Source organism: Diorhabda carinulata, chromosome 8 (assembly GCF_026250575.1).
Source record: "Diorhabda carinulata isolate Delta chromosome 8, icDioCari1.1, whole genome shotgun sequence".
Classification (NCBI taxonomy): Eukaryota; Metazoa; Arthropoda; class Insecta; order Coleoptera; family Chrysomelidae; genus Diorhabda; species Diorhabda carinulata.
Window position 1 is genome coordinate 20,761,170 of NC_079467.1, and position 19,168 is coordinate 20,780,337.

The 19,168-nt window shown below is 31.0% G+C and overlaps 2 protein-coding genes across 2 annotated transcripts; one reads left to right on the forward strand and one right to left on the reverse strand.

Annotated features, from left to right (window-relative positions):
- Positions 1-2,328: 2,328 nt before the first annotated feature.
- LOC130897045 (uncharacterized) lies at positions 2,329-3,973 on the reverse strand. Its single transcript, XM_057805545.1, has 2 exons — positions 3,652-3,973; positions 2,329-2,864 (listed from the first exon to the last, which is right to left on the reverse strand). Exons 1-2 carry the CDS (start codon positions 3,851-3,853, stop codon positions 2,389-2,391), a joined length of 678 nt encoding a protein of 225 aa, XP_057661528.1. The 5' UTR covers positions 3,854-3,973; the 3' UTR covers positions 2,329-2,388.
- Positions 3,974-7,022: 3,049 nt separating this feature from the next.
- Positions 7,023-11,171, forward strand: LOC130897208 (scoloptoxin SSD976-like). Its single transcript, XM_057805949.1, has 4 exons — positions 7,023-7,332; positions 8,320-8,496; positions 9,476-9,700; positions 10,935-11,171. Exons 1-4 carry the CDS (start codon positions 7,089-7,091, stop codon positions 11,138-11,140), a joined length of 852 nt encoding a protein of 283 aa, XP_057661932.1. The 5' UTR covers positions 7,023-7,088; the 3' UTR covers positions 11,141-11,171.
- Positions 11,172-19,168: the final 7,997 nt, after the last annotated feature.

A 19,168-nucleotide genomic window follows, 5' to 3' on the forward strand; every position in this document is an offset into this window, starting at 1 on the left:
AACTGACATTAAAAGTGACAATTTTAACTACAGCTAACAGCGTTAAAAATTATGAATTTCGTTAAAATGTTAAAATATTTTAAGCGTGCTAAAACTATTATTTGTGATATTAAAATGCATTTTGAAATATAATATCATTCCAAATTCTTCTAATTTATTATCAAAATAAGTCAGTCATACAAAAAATATAGTATGACATTTGTGTTAAGAATGCTTTTATGTTCTCGTGAAATTATTTATTTCGATCCACTCGTTTCAAAAAATAAAACATTACTTTTAACAATCACTTCATTAATAACTATTTATAGTGGTCATTCTAATTCCGATTCGCTTAAATTTTTTTTATTGGCCAAGCTAGATTGATTTTATGTCTTCATATGTTTCCATTTGTTTGGGCTCTACAATTAAATATAAGGACCAATAAATACAAATTACTTGATATGTACCTCAATGATTTTCGGAATTTTTTAACTCATTCAATGCAAGTATTTATGTTTAACATCTTAAAACAATTATTATTCTCCGGCCCCAATATAATATATTCTAACGTATATTTTTTAAATGATCAATTCAGTTCCACTCAAAAATATCTCGATTCAAGTTTATTTACTGATTTCGAACACAAGTGGAGATATCCATAAATTGCCACATCCTTGCTGAAACTGTATCATAACATTAATTTAATCTTATTTATTAATTTTCTAAATACACCGAATTTATGAAATTTTCAATTTTTCGATGACTACACTTCATACTTATGTCATTTAACTTTAATTGATTCAATATATAGATTGTCAAAATATGAGGGTCCTGTCTTCATAATTCAATTTATTCAATAGGACTTAACTGTACTATCTATTTGTTACGAAAAGGGGGTTGAATTACAAGAATTACAAAAATCTTCCAAGGAATTTGAATGGAAAATGATAATTCAAAATATTGATATGAATGATTCAGATAAATGCTCAGTGTGCGTCTCTACAATATTTCATTTTTTTACTACTGTTTTCTATTAATTTTTCTGAAAATGGTACAAACCGAGTTTCAGGCTATCGATAAACGTTCATTTTGTGGCAATATGTCTACGTTAGCTATGTCTGTTTACTTTGGATTGGTTGACCACACTATTTTGTCTCTTCTTCCTTAATTTGATGGAGACTGCCACAGTTTCCACCAGAACTTGTCAATAACTGAAGGTTAAGCAGACAGATCCTGATTTGACTATAAATTAATATCAATAAAAGATAATTTCCAACCTGGTATCACTTATTTGTAGAAAAATTCACATGCACAGCATCACTAATATCATATTACTTTCGATCAAAAAGGTGTGCAAATCAAAATATTCCTTTAGAAGCGTTTGTTTGATACGAGGTGGGTGGACCATGGAGCCACTTTTTATCCATTTATTTACTGGTTAAATGGAGAAAACACATTACTACGTAATACTTTTGTAATACTATTGTGCACCACCTAACTTTAATTACTATTTATTGAACTTTAGGTTTATTAAGCTCTACCAAATGGCTCCAAACAATGCATATACTTGAAAATAGAGTTTTAACAATAAATATATCCGCCTCTTCTTAAACTACATAATAAGCTAAACATTTAAGCCAATCATCAAATGCTCAATATATTTTTATAATTTATAAAATCTAGAGATCATTACTTGAACTCCATTGCATAACTAAGACTATATTAATAGAAGTTTTTAAAAAATAGTATGAGTCGGCATCAAATAACTTGCCAACTTGTCTCATAATGAAACTAGAAATTTTTTTCACATGAAATAGCTTTCTTACGGGTCCTTTCTTTGTAAGGCCAAAATGTTCCTAAGAAGGTTAAACTAGCAATTGTGACTTTGACTTTTTCAAAAAACTTATCGTAGTACATAGTCAGTCTTGTAGTCAAGAATATCTTAAATGTAACTTATCACATTAGTTTGTTTTTAGACATAACCTTTTCATAAAAGATATTTAAACGTACACCGCTAATAAAATAATTTTGAAAAACATGTTTGAAGTTGAATAAGTTATAAACGGTTAATAAATAAAAATTAATCATTATTTTTAAAGCAACGGTACGTAGTTATAACTAAAACGTGAGTGTTCATGTGTTCATGGATTGTATATGCTCCTTGTATGGCCCATTTGCGGCCTTGAGTTTGTTGGATCTTGGTGTATGGTATATGTCTTCACATGTCGATAATAATGTCTTTTTAATTGTTGTCTTCAAAAGAGCGTGGCCTTTCATGACCCAACCACCTTGTTATAAGTTTCCTTAAAAACAAAAGTACAAAATAAACAGAACTTCTTTAATAAACGATTATCGCTACTGAAGATAAAGTTTATTTTGAATTGATAAATGCAATATTAAAATAAATTATTACAAAGTCAATAAGTTTACAATAAAGATACTTAAAGCTATATAAGAAGCGTTTAGAGTAATTGCACCTGATTTTCCTTTTATCTGATCCGCTCTTACAAATGGATTGCGTAGAGAATTTAAAAGAATATCAAGAAAATTGTCATATGTTTCACTTTGAATATCTTCGTTTTCAATTTCCCCACTTCTTATACTTAACGTTGAATTAACCACTTCTACCGTGCCCTCTGTGGTTTCTCTTGGTATATAAGTTTCTGTGGTCTCAATATATGTATTATTTGTTCTAGATTCTTCCATATTCTCAATCGGCCATAACTGTTGTTTGCCTTTATCCGGTACAATTACAAAGTAATACGATACAAAAACGTCGCCGTAGTAATAACATTCCCATCTTCCTGCTTGTTCCTGGGATAAAAACGTAACTTCTATTGCACCTGGTTCTCCATCAATCCAATGCAAGTACGTTAAATTTTCACCTAAAGATAATTAATTTTAAGCAACAATTATTGTAGTTTAATATTTAACTTTAGAAAGAAATATTTTCACTCAAGTTACTCGTATATTATTTATGTTATTTTACATCGGTAACACAAATTTCGAAAAAGTGAACATCCGATCTATCCCAAACAAAAAATGAAATGAAAACTTATACCAACCAAAACAAATCTTAATAATCTAATAATCAGTTAGACTTTTCAAAGATTGATCAAAACTAACGGTCATAGTAATTATATTATTTGTGGTTTTATTTCTATTTTATTTATTTATAAATAAATTTGATGTAGAGACTCGTTTCAATAGTCGTATAAATAGAAAGGTTTACTTGAAGATATAGGAGAAAGAATTTTTCACGTGAAAAACAACTCAAGAAGAAGAGTTTTAATGCAGTTTCTGCTTTTTGGATAGCATTATTATAAATAATTATTCTTTTTAAAATTTAAAAAAACCTAAAAAATGTTTTCAAATAAACGGGCAATTGAAACAATCTATTTATTTCAGAAACCCAAAAAAATTTGATAAAATTATGTGGGGGTGGCTAAATTTGACCTCTTATAAAAAGGAAAAATGCTGATAATGAGCACTTTGTCAATGTACAGAAATTACGAAATTAAAAAACTCAACCCAACTCACCATCTTATAGGAGTAATATCTTTTGTTAAAGAAAAACCCATCTTAATATTACACCTCACCTGTGTTTCATCACATAAATAAAAAAAACACTCTGTATACGTATCCTCGTAAAGAAGATTGTTATAATAATACCTTGATGATATTCCTGTCCATTATGTTTCCAATATTGAATTGTAATGGAATCAAATGGAAAACAATGTAAGTCCTTTTTAGAACCGATTGTAACTTCCATGACCGTGACATCTTCATAATCATAATAGTCAGTATAGTCGTCCCATGCACAGGTAACAACAAATAAACAACAAACTGCCACCAAAATTACTGAAATCGCCATTTCTAATTCAAACTTTTGTTATACTCTACCAGCAAAATACGATATTGATCATAGTTGAAAGGTTATAGTAGTTGCTTGTTATTATTTACTTGATAACATATTATGCTGATGAAACGGTCTCGTTTATTTTTATTCTCATATTTTTTTTATTTAAATTAGGATACTGATAAAAAGTATAAACATCCAAAATATAATATTGATAATATCCCATTTAAAATGAATAATTGAAATATATGAGAAGCGGCTACTGTTGGGATATTTTTAAACGATTTTTCATCTTTTCATCGAGTCTAGAGACCAGTTCGTCAGTCACAATGCTCTGGCCTCCAGTCTTGTTTCCATGGTGAATGCAGTTGTCGATAACTTCTCCAAGTGATTCAGACTTTTTCCACCGAAAACCGTATATCATACTGCATCTAGTAACTGGTGGAATTTTTAATTGTAGTACACATTGTGACGAATCCGTTTTTTATTTCCTGAATTTTATACTTTCGTGGTTCTGATTAGTAAATATTGGTCCACCTAATTGAAGAAAAATGAATTTAGTATATTAGATTAATAATTTGCTACCTCGGTTCCAGCACAGATAATTATTTGCAGAAGTTCTCTAATGAACTAACTGGATCTATCATCAATTTTCTCATATTCTTATATTTTTTCAACAATCTTTTCATTTGTATACCACATCTACGCCACTCAGAAAATTATAATCAGTCAGTAGGTTAGAGGTTATCGCTTATAACTCCTTATCAATCATGTTTTGGTGTTCATTGAAAAAATATTTATATATTTATACAACAAATCATAAACTTTTGTAAAACTAACTAATTAACAAAATACTGAATGTCTTTGCAAATAAATATAGACTAAATGGGAAAATAAAAATTTTTCGTGATGGCATTTTACATTCAACATAATAAACTAATTGCTTTATTCTCCTAAATATTCCCAATGGTTTTTTACGCAAATGGTGGATATGAGCCTGCTGACTGTGTCTTGATTATCTAGCAAATCCAACATTTCATTGTTTATATGAAGACGTTCTTCGTAACCTTTAGCAATGTTTTTTATTTCTTTTTTGAATATTTTTTGAGTTACCTGTCTAGATCGTCATTGCAGGCATACGATAAGACGTTAACCATATTCTTTATTATTTGGTTTTTGACTCGTTGAAGGCAATTACTTTCACTAATATAGCCCCACTGCTATAAACCATAAGTCCATACTATTTTAAGTAGTTTTTTGTATATCTGATCATGTATCTTTTATCTTTATTAGAATCTGGTTGTTACTAATCAATCAAAAAGATGATTATGAATATACTGAAAAATAGGAAACGAGAGCACAAGGATAATAAGAGCAAAGAGAATAAAATGGCTAAATGACAGTATGGAAAGCTTGGAAAATGATAATAAAAATAATGTAAAATTATATCAAAATATAAAGAAACAAAATATTTTTTTTTGATTGGAAATTACTTTTCTGGAATTGTCAAGCTCAATTTATATTTGTTTTTCATCCTCTATTTAGTAAATTGCTAGGATTTTCATTCTAGTTCCAAAGAATGATTGCTGGAATGACCTTCTATTACGAGTGTTTCATACCATTTTCTCTGTTTCGACTTGTATTTACATCTTTTATATATAAAAAAAATTGTTGAAAATACAAATTAGGGAAATTACACTGTAACTTTGGTGGTCGGTTGGTAGCATTGATTCAAGTTTGACAGTTGACTTTGGGAATAATATTTAAATTTAAAAGTTTTAAGGTTTGGTCTTTTTAAGAAATTTCTTCACTGTAGATTTGTATGTTTAGTCCATATTTCATGACGAAATTTACTATGTGCTAAAACTCATTATAATTTATTGTAAATAGTATCTAAAAATTTAATTATCCTCACATCACCGTCATACATGACCGAAGAATGCATCATCCAGTGAGCTGTCAAAACTGTTATTCAGGGGCACCAACCCTCTACAGAAAATTACCCACAATCATTTAAGAATGGAGTGAATTCTAGCACGAAAATGAACGCGAGAAAAACAGACCAAATATATGTTGCCACACTTGAAACAATTGGAAATAGTCGGCAACATGCCAGCATTCACTAGATGTATACTAAAATAGGAGATTCAATGAAGTGGTCAGATCAAATATTTTGCATTTGTACTTATTTTATTGGTAACTATATCGATTAAATAATTGTTGAAACTTCTCCTACCAATGTGTTTAAATACATTCTGCAATAATTTTACTAACTAGATTTGGTTTCATTATAAATTGCGACAGTTGGCTTTCTGATAATATTTTTTTATTATTTCTATTATGTGGTTTTCTCATTGTCGGTGGCATCTTGAGGAAACTGACAGATCGCGATCACTTTTTAGATTAATGAACAAATCCTAACCTCAATTTTTTTAAAAATTGAATAGTGGAAGAGTGGATAAGTCAACCCTTTTTATGGAGGAATATGGAAACGAAATTTTATGGAAGATTCATGCAACCCAATAGGTTTTGGTAGTATGTTATCAAAATGATGAAATACTGTCGGTAGTGTATAATATAATAAAAATAGATTAGGAATCGATTCTCGAATTTTTCTTCCGAGCTTTAATAAACTAAGTAGGTAGGCGTATGAGTGCAAACTACCTACCTATACTTATGAAAGTGAGAAATTCTCTGTCACCTATAAGAGTTTCGTTCATCAGTTTTGCGAGTCCTAAAAATTAGAGAACTATCCGTATAAAGAGAAGGAAAAATTATATTTTTCCATGAAAATTAGTTTTTAATGAAATATTTATATATAATGGATAGTTCTCATTGTCTAGTTCAAATAATATCATCATTGAATACGAACACTCAATTTGTTTTCATCACAAGTTTGTAAATAGTTAATTCACTATTTACTTTGAGTACTTACAATAATTTTGTTGAAGCTGCGCTCATGGAATGTAGCCTATTGATGACTTTATTATTAAGAGACGTTCTTTAAACAAAATATAACATAAACATGCCATAAATCTATAACTGATTCATCGAGGGTAAGAGTGGAAACCCATAAGCCGAAAGGCTAAGAATATACAAACAAATGCATCGAATAACAGATGTTATACGACGATGCCAGCGACAGAACGAGATTTTGTGAAGAAGCGGTGAGTCAAGTGACGAAGTTACATATGTCAATCAAATTTATTATGACACTGACTTATTGAATCTTTGGAATTATTCAAAAATTATGTTTTATCTCAAACTATTAATTTCAATAACCATTTTCTATTATTGTTACGCTGATCGTTCATGTGATATCAAATGGCCTCGATGTGGTACTGTAGAAAATATCGTCTGCAGAAACGGTGGTACCTGTAAACCCGATCTTAATTCCGATTGTGTACCCATACCAAATAATAACACTTTTCGGGATTGGATTGTAGAAGTTCATAACTGCTACAGAAATCGAATTGCATTAGGGGAAGTACAGGGTAAGTCTCATTTTCAGTTTATATTGATTACAGATGTTTAAAAATGAGTAAGATAAACTAAAAAGAGATATCTATAGTTTAAATATCTGCCATAAGCGTACGTTAGAATTATTTCCATTTTCTTAGGAATCGATTTATATTTTCAACGTTATTTTTGTTAACTCACATTTGGTAGAGATGTTGTGGTGACGTAATGGTTGTTTTTGATTAGAATAAATATTTATTTAGCGATATGGGACTTTTGATTAAACATTTTGTTAAAATAGGTTTTATTCTATTCAAATGAAATAGAATTACAGTTAATTAAAAAACTAAAGATGATGATGAAGATGCTGTCAGAAGTGTTTTGTCATATTTTAGAAGTAATTATTGAGAAGCAACGCTAAGCCTACAGCCTATAGAATTGTTCAAATAAGCTGTATGGATATACAACTATCAAGGAAACAGATAATATTGGAAGAAAGAGAAAAATAGATCTATCATCTCAGAACACCGACTGTATCACAAATAATAATGAGATCTCAATCGTCGGTTTGTCAACTACACATCCAAAAATCGTACAATCTAAAAGTGAATGTAATATTCTTCAAGCGTAAATCTACGCAATGAAGAAGCTGCCTAATTGTTAAGGAAAAGTGGTTAATCAAACAGAAATACTACATCCAAGTTGCGTTAAACACAATAGTGACCTGGACACTATGAAGTAGGGGGATCTCTAAGGCAGATAGGCGTGTTAAAGGTGGGACGATGGGAGACAATGGTGAAAAGACAGTAACGGTGCTACTACCGATGACATTATAAAACGATGCTATTGATATAAGAATAAAATTCGAAGATACAGGGTCAAACAGAACTGATTGCACGATATCCAGAGTGATTTGAACAAAGGCCAAATCAAAACGATTGAGGCATCTGATATGAACATTGTTGTTGCAGCGTTGATTGTTAATTTGCCAAATGAAAGTATAATTAAAATATTTTTCGTAGGTGTTGCCTCTGCGGCAAATATGAGAGTCATCAATTATGATTTAGATTTGGAATATACAGCTTCGTGCTCCGCCAATTTGTGTAAACCGCAAACTGATTATTGTGGACGAACAAAAAAATTCTGGCAAAACGGACAGAACATGGAAATCATACATGGTGGTGAAGATGTGATTTCAAGTACGTATTATTCTCCTTTATTATTAATAACCAATCCAAGATAATGCTCAATAGTTTTAGAAAAGAATATGAACTTATTAGTTTATAGTCTTGTAACTCATTAAAAATTGGTAGATAAATATTATTTGGTATAAATAATTTTGACTTTAGCAAAGCCATCCATATAGTAGGAACTCTTCGCGCCGCATTAAAAAATATATAATAGAAGTAAACTTTTATTCACGACATTTTTCATCTTTCCACTGTTTCCCTGAACAACAACCTCAAAAAACCAATATATATTTATAATTCAATTGACAGACGCCTGACAGAGGGGATTCCAAATTGCCTTCTTTTGGGACTTCTAAATTACCTTTCTTTCATGATATTCTAAATTGTCTAACGGTATATCGGTATACGTCTCTCCAAAATACCTTGTAGCACGTTTCAGTAAAAACCAACATAACTATAGTTCTACGTCATCAAACTATTTCTTAAACGAATACAAGGGAGACGTTATCTATCCAAGTGAACGTATCTGGAAAGGGTTGATTATAGTCGAACTACGCTGCTCCTTGAATTTGGATACGCATAAGGGATATCGACTAAATTTAATTATTATATCGTGATTAATCGAATTTTGATCATTATCTTAACTTTTCTCCATCCATGATGCTAATACTTTCTAGATATCTCCAAAATTATAAAACTGGCAGATGTTCACGACACACCCCGAGGTTATTCTATTCCTAATCCTCATGTATTTGTGGTAATTCCATCAAACGGATAGTTTTCAAATCATTGTAAATTATGGGTGTTTTTTTCTACAAAAATATGGAGAATCAAAGTCAATCGAAAATTTATTTATATGTATGTGTGAAATCACAAACTAAGGACACATTATTCGTGTATTCAATTCCTGGCTGGTTTTATTGAATGATTTCTTATCACCTTTTTTGATTTATTCACCACTAAAAATTATAATGATATAATATGTTAGGTATACCACACCGATGGTTCGATAACATTAGATTCATGAAACCAGAGGGATATCGACATTATTGGAAGAATCTTAGCCTTCCTTTAACATTCACACAGATGATTTGGGCAGAAACAACACATATAGGTTGTGCAAGAGCATATTCAAGCAAAGAATCTAAAATCGTATTAGTTTGCAATTATGGTCCGCCAGGGAATATCAATCTTCTTCCCATATACAAAGCAGGTGAGTAACTTTATAAATATTTGAGCAGCTCTTCTTAAGCGTTTCTATTAACTATATGATCAAATTATATACATATATTCCCAAGTTAAGAATATTTTCAAAGCGTCTTGTTTACGGAACTAAATCGATTTATTTGAAATTTTTTCATTCGATTTTTTTGATCTGGACTACTTACCAGTCTCAATTTTCATTTGTAAAAAAAATATTGAAGAGCCCGAGCCCTAGAAAATATTTATAGTTTGGTTAATTCCAATAATGCTAATGACACTATCTACCTAAAGGTCATCACGAGCTATAGCGGAGTCAAACAGATGTTGCAAATTAGCTGAATGTATCCCAAAGTGTCATTTCGAGGATACTTAGCAAAATCAAAAGAATTTTTAGCTTTTTTATGCTAAAGGTACTTCTGTATCCATCTCGTCAATAATAAGAAGAATCTGTAATGCTAATTTAAGATCCAAAAGAGTAGCATTGACACCTGCACATAGACAAATTAACTTGAGCATTTCAAAATTAACAGTGAGAAATAAATGTGGAAATTCTATCTTTGAAGACGAGAGCGAATATGGATCAATCCATTGGCGCCCTCCCATCAAACGCCTGAGCAAGGAATTCTTCCCTGGAATAGATACAGTTATTGTCTGGAGAGAAATTTATTCTAATAATAGTTGATTATATTGGATGGAGGTATCCATCGAACTGTCACAATTTCCTGCCACTAGATATCCCAAGTTTAGTTTTGTTAATTCGCACATCCAGCTGCAGTGATTTCAAATATAAAATCTAGATTTTCCTCATCTACCGCTTCCACCCAGATCGCCTTATGTGAATCCCATAGCAATTGCTTGGTTTCAGTTATAACAAGCTATTGACGTCCACAATCCGAAAATAATACAGATTCTAAGAAATCTTGCACAACGTGGGGCAGAAATCACAAAAGTTATTAGACAACTTGGTTGAAATCAGCTGCTACGATATGTGTAATTTTGATAAAAAATTGAAATATTTCCAAGCTCAGACATATATGAAGACTCATATTGAAATTGATTCAAATTTATTACTAATAATTGACCTTTACAATTAAGTTGAACCATTCGTATACTTATTTAGTATTGCTGGCAAGTAAATGATTTCGTCGTAATTTAATTAAATTTCAGTTATATTAAAGGACCACCAACAAAACATTTCATACTTCCAACTTAACTATTCGGTAAAATAATCCACTATTTTGTAGGTGAACCTGTTTCAAAATGTCCTCCCGGTATGCACGGTAATTCCGAATACCGTGGTTTGTGTGGAACAGTTCAGCCTGTCAGCACCAATAGGAGAATTACAGTTAAAGTTAGATCTGGCGCTGTTAGTGTATTGAAATCTAATTCTATTTTTGCTTTAATTTGCACAATTATTTCTTGCATCCACATATCTATTAATATCATATGAGTTGTTTTCAAATACATTTCATTTAAAAACATCAGAGAGTTTTTGTCCTACAAACACATTTAACAAGTCAGGAGAACCTTTTTGTGTGGTAATTGCATATACTACAAATTAATATACCAACATACCATTCTTTTGGTGTACTACAACTCGGGACGATTTTTAATCCGTTGAGATAAGGATGAGCCCAATCGAGACAGGGATATTTCAGGTAAACGAAAAGGTAGAGTCAGAGTACATAATACAATACGGATTCAATAAAAGTATTACCTGGAATTTAGTACCTAATCCTACTTGTAAAGTTGGAAAATTCAAAAATTAAAACTTAAGATTTCCTTCCTTTAAATTGCGTTTTAGAATAGGTAACTAAACAATATACAACAGAAAAATAAATTTTCAAAATTTGTAAAATTCTATATGACACCTGCAATTGGTTAGGTTAGGATAGGTCAGGTTAGGTTAGTCAAATAAAATAATAGAATATGAATTTTGTTTTTTATTGTTTTCCCATTTGTTTTGTTATTTGTTTAGAATGTAAAATATTTTTTAGTGAAATACACTAGCAATATATATTATATTTTTGTTTTTATTTCGATAATTAAAATCCCGAGCTACATAATTTTCCGTCACCAGTTGTCTAATCTTCATGACAACCACGATCACGAGTTAAAAGTTTGTAAGTATGTAGTATAAAGATTTTCTAGAAGGTAAATTAACAGATTATGACAAGGTGATACATTATATCCCTTATATATCACTGAATATTTCTGTTGTTAATATATCAGAAATGTGAAATTTCAAATTAAAACTGCTGTTCCAATTCGCTGTAAAGATTAGTGAAAATTACAAAAGTTTGCTCGTTTGTAGTACGAGTACTTCTATATATCGCGCCAGCAAATTAATAATTTATCTGTTAACTAAGTGTCCGTTTTGCTTTCTAAGGGGATTGTGAAAAATTTACGTACGTAATATTAAAATTTTAGAATAGATAACCGTGCGCTTGCATTAGCCTCTATAATTGCGAAAGGAATGAATAGAAACCTAAGACCTCAATCAGTGTGTCCAGTCCTCGTTGTTTTTCTATTCCTATCTTATTTAGGAATTAAAACAACTATTTAACATCTCACATTGTAGTTTATTATTTATAAACTGTGAAGCTTTTGTAACTTGCTTCTGTGGAAATTGATTTTCGCGATATACCTTATCTCAGATTATCTCTATATCAGCGAATTCCACAGATCCAGAGATGGTACAACGAATATTTAAAAAAGTTATAAGCAAGACCCAAAGGGCACCAAATACAACAACCCAACTTTACCGTTGTAAAGGCTGCACGATGGTCATTTTAGTAGAAGAAAATGTACCACCCTCAAAATGGGAATTGGGGCAATTTGTGGCTACTCATCCATGTAGTTGACGGTAAAGTAAGTGCAGTTTAGATTAAAATAATCAATGGTTTTCTAAACGCGCTACCACCAGTAATAATTCATCAAAGGACACAATATTTACGATTCGATTTTGAACAGGTTGAATCCAATTTAATGATGATACCGCAATTTGGATTGAAACAGATTCATGTTGCAATTAATCTATAAATTTCACTTTTTGCACTATTTGCATTAGATATTTTTTTTTGTTTTATTCTATTGCTTCGATGGGGTGGTAGGTACACCCTCCTTTAGATATGGGATTGAATAACTCAAAGTAATTTTTGTGATATTTGTACCCAACTTTGTTTTTGTTTTTTTAACAAAGGAATGTATTATACTTTTAATCTTTTTTTTTACATTCAATTTAAACTGGTACAAATTGGGAATTCAGGTGGTCCAGATTAGGAAATTTGTTGCCACATCTCCAAATGTTTAAAGAGACTTACAGATTGCAGACAAAATATTTTGCTTACGAATATAATAAACAAGTAAAATTGAGAGGATTCAGACTTAACGCTAATCAACAGTTTAGTTTTGAAAGCAATATTTTGAAAAGTGATCCCATATAGACATACACTTTTTCTACGTCACTGTTTTCTACTGGTTTCTTTCATAAAACCGCAGACAATTTTATTTTGTTCCTTTTTTTATTACTTGTCGGCCCTGAGAGTTGATGAACAGACCTATTTGTTGTCTATATTGTCGGTGTACCTTCTAATTTAACGTACTTAATATGAATATTCCGACTGCATTTTAATTACTGCTAATTGTATAGATTTTCACCGCTCTTTGGAGTTATAGATATGGTTCATCTAATTATAAAATGGATAAAATTGTCATCAAAGTCTTCCAGATTGGAAACCATACTATGTACATTTGATAAAAATAATATTAATCTATTAGACGTTTGTCTGCAATCACCTCTTCATTTGTCTGAAATAGCTTTCCACGTAGACACTACTTTGAGTTTGAGAGTAGAAAGTAATTTAAGGGAGACCGATCAGGTGAATTTGATTTATGGAGCATTCATTCGGCTGATTATTCTGCAACAATATTGCTCAGTTAACGTTTCATATCAAACGCACTGTTTACACCACACTACACTGTACCAACACTCGTAATTACACTGTCTGACGTGCGTTTCCGTAACAAAGTTATCGTCTTCAGAGTCTGAATGTAAACTGAAAATAACTGAATTGACCTACCTCTTATTGCCAAAAACAATTCATTATATTGTCTGCAGCAACTAATAGTAGAGTTAAGTTATCCAAAATAACCCTATTCACAGCGGCGCATCATCATCAATTACTTATTTATTATTATGAACTCTAACCTCTTTAAGTTATCTTGCTATAAATTTTGAATATGTTTAGTCTGTCTGTAAGTTTATAACTCCATTGAAGTATCATCTCCAGTTAATTTAATTAATTATTAATTAATCTAATTTTATAATTATTTTGGTATAAGATAAGAACTAGTATATAAAGAAGCCTGTGAAACTAATATTTTGTTCATTCAACTGATATTCGTCTAGTATGCTAGAAATGTAACCATTTATAACTTTAAATTCTTAGTTCATTTAATTTGATATTCGTCTAGTACGTTAGTCAGAATAGGGTAACTATTTGTTAAAAAAAAAAAAAGTTGGTGAATTGAGTTATTTAATTGTAGCACTCAACGTAAGTCCCTAGCATATCATTTATGATCGTTATCTATCTATCTATCTAGAAATTAGTAACTGTGGGTTATTACTAGTATCCCGACTTAGTAGAGAAGATTTATAATTATTGAATTATCTACGTATAGATAACATTATTAATTAGATTGGGCTTATTATTCACAAAAAATATAAAGAATTGAAAATATCTATACATATATTTTATATTTTTTTCCCTAAAATAAACATGGAAAGTATTATATAATTTCATACAAATTGTTCATTTTATTGTACTTACGTTAGTTACAAAGAAAACTGATCAAATGATAGTGAAAGATCCTCTCAATAATGATAAAAGAAATCTTTGTTTAAAACCAAATTAAATTTAATTTTTCATCTTTCGATTTGTGTCCAACAATAGTTTATAGTATTATTGAATATATTTTCAATAACAAATCTCGAACATTTCTAAGTATTATTGATGATAAGTTACAATTAATTCACAAATAACATAACAAAAACTGCACCAATCATAGTTCCCATTATGGGAATCAAATTTTCTGCTAAAGAAGTTTTCCATTTTACTTCTCTTCCAGTTTGTGAAAATTCGGATACAACAGACACTGAGAAACTCACATTTATTTTATCAAAATTTGACCCAGCACAACCACAAGTATAATTCACATTTTCTTTAACTAATATATTCAACTCATTGTTGTCGATTATCTGATGTAGGCTCGATTCATTTCCATTTTTTAACAAAAATCTATTTTGACAAGCCAAGTCACTCGCTCTGCAATTCAGTTCAACAATATCACCTAATCTGGCTAGTATAATCACTTGATCCGGAATTCTAGATACTCTTCCTGAATTTGGATATTCATCGTCGAGTGGAAATTCTATTTCTTCACCGTAATCAGAATAATCATTTGTTGCGACTAAATTTAAATGTATGATCACCAATACCACGAGAATCGTTTGTTGTATCATTATTGATCAAAAATATTTACAAAATTATTAATACAGTACGGGTTCGGTTTAGGTATCTAGTTTCTAATATATAGATTTTATCTTTATAACCCGATTAACAGATAAACTCATATTTGCTTAAAGTAAACAGTTAATTAGCAGGAATAATCGTCGTCAGTAGGCTCAATTCAAGGTAATCTAATATATAGCGAGACAGTGACTATTGAAAACTTTGTTACCACTGATTTCACAAATTTTTGAACGATTCTTTTTAAAAAATTCAATAGTTTGTTATTTTTCTCTGTGGTTGATAATATCTAATTCGAAAACTGTCAAAAATGCATCGATTGATATGAAGGGATTAAGTAATGTCATCTTTAAACGTTACCAAAACATCACCAAGAAATCGCAAGACACAAGAAAGGTAGTTTCAGCAACTCAGCTATTACCTCGGGTGAAATACCAAAGATTATTATTATTATTATTAGTATTATTAATATAAGAGCCAAATATTCCTGAGGAAAGTTCTCTAGACGGAGACATTAAGGTTACATTTGGATTCGTTTTCATATTAGTTGTTCTTTTGATAACATCTTCTGTAGTATATATGAACACTGGACACTTGTCTTGATATTCCTCTGACATTTTCCATTCCTTGTTGACAATTTAGATGCAGTTGTAGGGTTTTCTCCACCGTGTACACATTTGGAAAATATGATGTTGAATTCAATATTCACCACAAATGATGACTTCTTTCTTGAAAAATTCTACTATGCATAAGGTAGATATTTGGTAAAAATTTTCATCATAGTTGTCAAAGCTGTCAAGGCATCAATTGTCAAAGCTGCAGAGCTGGATGGATGAAGAACTGTGTATAAAAAATAACAATTTGCAAACAATTAGAGTAAGCTGGAAAGTTCTAATAGTTCAATGGCACCAATACATAGTCAGAGTACACAGGAATTTGAAAGAAGTACTTATTCTTAGTACACTTGGCCATTCTTTATAGTTCACAATTCTGTAATAAATACGAGTACATCATCTTGGTTAAATTTTTAATATGTTGCACTTCCATATCATTAAAACTACCACCATTAAGTAAAACAGTGCCATAATTCGTCGTTTGGTTTGTAGCCCATTGAAGTGACAGCATGTCGTGTCGTGTAAATAAATCTATTACAAATGGTTCTGGAGTCCCGATGGTGGGCAGAAGTTTCGAAGGGAAAAATTAGAACTCTAATGCAAAAATTATGTGGATGTGCACGCGATAGGAAACCAACATTCACGTATAGGGCAGTGTTTTGAAGTACCAGAACTGGTCTGAATACCATGAAGAACAATCTGGCCTGCTACCGGTGCCATGAGATCATGCCAAACAATTGCACTAAAAGTATTTCTACATTTAGTTTTGAGAAAAATGGAAGATGCGAATAGAATCAAAATTCGAGAAAGGAACAAAAATGCCATCAAATGATATACAGATGCCTCCAAAATAGAAAGGATTGGAGTGGAAGTATACAAGCCCAGAACAAAACACTCCGAACGTCTGGGTAATATGTATCTAGTTCAAACAAGAATTGAATAATCGCAAACAGGAGATCATCATCTATTTTGATAGCCAAGCTCTAAGCTCTAATGTCATGAAATTCAAATGGGTTTGGGAGTGCCCGGACATGCGAAACAAGATAGACAGAAAGATGTTACCCTTCAATGGATTCCGGGACACCCTGACGTGGAGGGAAACGAAATAGATGACAAACGCTAAGATAGGGCAGATAAACCTGAACACTTGTGTGGTTTCTGCTACAGAACAATTGAAAAAAAGCAGGGAAAGGAGATATATAGGGGTAAAACCAGTTACTGAATTATTGGAAAATATAATCAGAAACGATCTGTTTAATGTATCAACCTACGTTGTGTCACATTGTACCCTGAACTGTATACAAGTCTATTACAAATGGTTTTATAGCCACTCATTATTATGTTCCAACTTTTGTCTACTTTTTGTTTCAAAATTATTACTTTGTGTTGTGTAGTATAGTGAATGTTATTCATAATAATTTAAAGACATTAATAATTTCGAATAGCATTGATATTACAATGAATTAATTTTGTAGCAAAACAAAGCATCTGAATCAAATTTGCCGGATGAATTACAAATTCGTGCCAAGTTTGGGGTTGTCTTCAATAAAAAGCAAGGATGCTTAGCAAAAAATTGAATAAATTGTTGATACGTTGCTTAGAAGAATTTAGTAGAAGATCAATTTATGAAGTTATGAAAATGCAGATCACAAGGATGTAATGTATCTCGATTTAACAATAATTGAAATTATTTAAAATGAAGACACGTGCATTTATTTTTGTTCCTGGTATAATACAATTAATCAAATGGTCAATTCTTAATTCTACCTTTCACTTAGCGTTAACTGTATCAAAATTATATGAAAAATTCTTGACGACATTATTTCAAACCTTTATACCGTATGTACTTTACTCAGTATACTTTTTCTTAAATGGAATCATCTCATTAGATTGAAAAAATTAACATTGCGTCAAAATATTTCTTCAAGCACAATGCACACTAAATATCAAATTGAGAAAAAAATTTAGATAAACCGTTCATAATACTTTATATTAATCTATGAATCTATGAATATGAAGAGAATTAAGAAAGGTCTTCAAGTCGACCTTGAAGTATGGTCATGTCCATCATTCCAATGGTCGTAGTTGTATTCATGGTATTCGATGCACTTTTTATGAATGGAATTCGAACACCTGCATAAGTATTCAAGTTTATGTCGGTGTGTTTAATTGACTATGACTCATAGACACTGTAGAAGCAACAAGAGACGTTTTTGAAATTCTTTGAAATAATATTGTATAGTATACAAATAGAATATATGTACTTTGTTAGAAAAAATCAGTATCAGCAGAGTTTCTACCAAAAATTGGAAACCTTGATATATATATACAGTGTGTTCACGAAGTGAATTTTTGATTTTCATTCACTATATGAATTCAATTTCCAAATATACCAAAGTTTAGAAAGTTCATAATTCCTAGTTGGGACAGTAGACGTTTGTGATCTGATAAGCCTGTTAAAAGTACCATAAGCCAATTTCCATAAAAAATATCAAACAATCATCTAAACCAGGACCTCTTAACATTACTGGGCAAACTTTAACGTTTACTTGTGCTTGTATCTGAACCTCCTACGTATTTGTGCTGTGCTCACCGTTTATGTAGTCTGCAATTTCGTCTTTCCTCAAAACGGTGCATTGAAAGTTTTCACTTATAAGAAGTAATTTATCTACTATGATTTTTTTGATAAAAGTGTAGCCCGACATCAAGAAAAGAAATACCCGAGGAAAAACTGTAAATATATTTTGGACACAACAACAAAAACATCTGGTTATGGCAGCTTGTTCCTAGCAACTTCAACTTCGTGGATTAACTACGCCAGAGTCTATGCGGATTGATGTCTATTGGACTATTTCCTCACTATCATATTCAAACACATACTCGATAGTATGTAAATCTGATCACTGAGGTGCCCAACGCCAAACATTAACTCCAGCTTCTTTAAGATAATTCATAGTTTCTAGTGTTGAAATCCGTAGTCTTGCTATTTAGTTAAGGCATTTCAGTACTTCACAATCACAATACCCGTACTGTATCGAATAAACACAAAAGGTTTAACTGAAGTGGCTGGGTGTGCTGGTGCATTCTGATGATGAATGAATTCAAAGAGATTAACCAGATTGTGTATTTTGGACGAAACTGCTGTTGGGACTTTCAGCTGAAAGATACGATTGATGTTCTGTCTAAGGAAGCAAACTTTAGACCCTAGATATTAACAAAACAAATCATCACGGCTTTGACGTTGATTTGAACTATTGGTTTGATTCGGCTATACCCATAACAAAGTGATTTATCACTACTAGTGAACTCTGGCAGAATATCTAAATCAGCACA

Excerpts from the sequence above, each read along its gene's own strand:
- LOC130897208 (XM_057805949.1), top strand. The coding sequence starts at position 7,089 with ATGTTTTATCTCAAACTATTAATTTCAATAACCATTTTCTATTATTGT. Across the intron at positions 7,333-8,319 it reads TGCATTAGGGGAAGTACAGG|GTGTTGCCTCTGCGGCAAAT; the intron begins GTAAGTCTCATT and ends TATTTTTCGTAG. Across the intron at positions 8,497-9,475 it reads TGGTGAAGATGTGATTTCAA|GTATACCACACCGATGGTTC; the intron begins GTACGTATTATT and ends ATAATATGTTAG.
- LOC130897045 (XM_057805545.1), bottom strand. The coding sequence starts at position 3,853 with ATGGCGATTTCAGTAATTTTGGTGGCAGTTTGTTGTTTATTTGTTGTT. Across the intron at positions 2,865-3,651 it reads TGGACAGGAATATCATCAAG|GTGAAAATTTAACGTACTTG; the intron begins GTATTATTATAA and ends AATTATCTTTAG.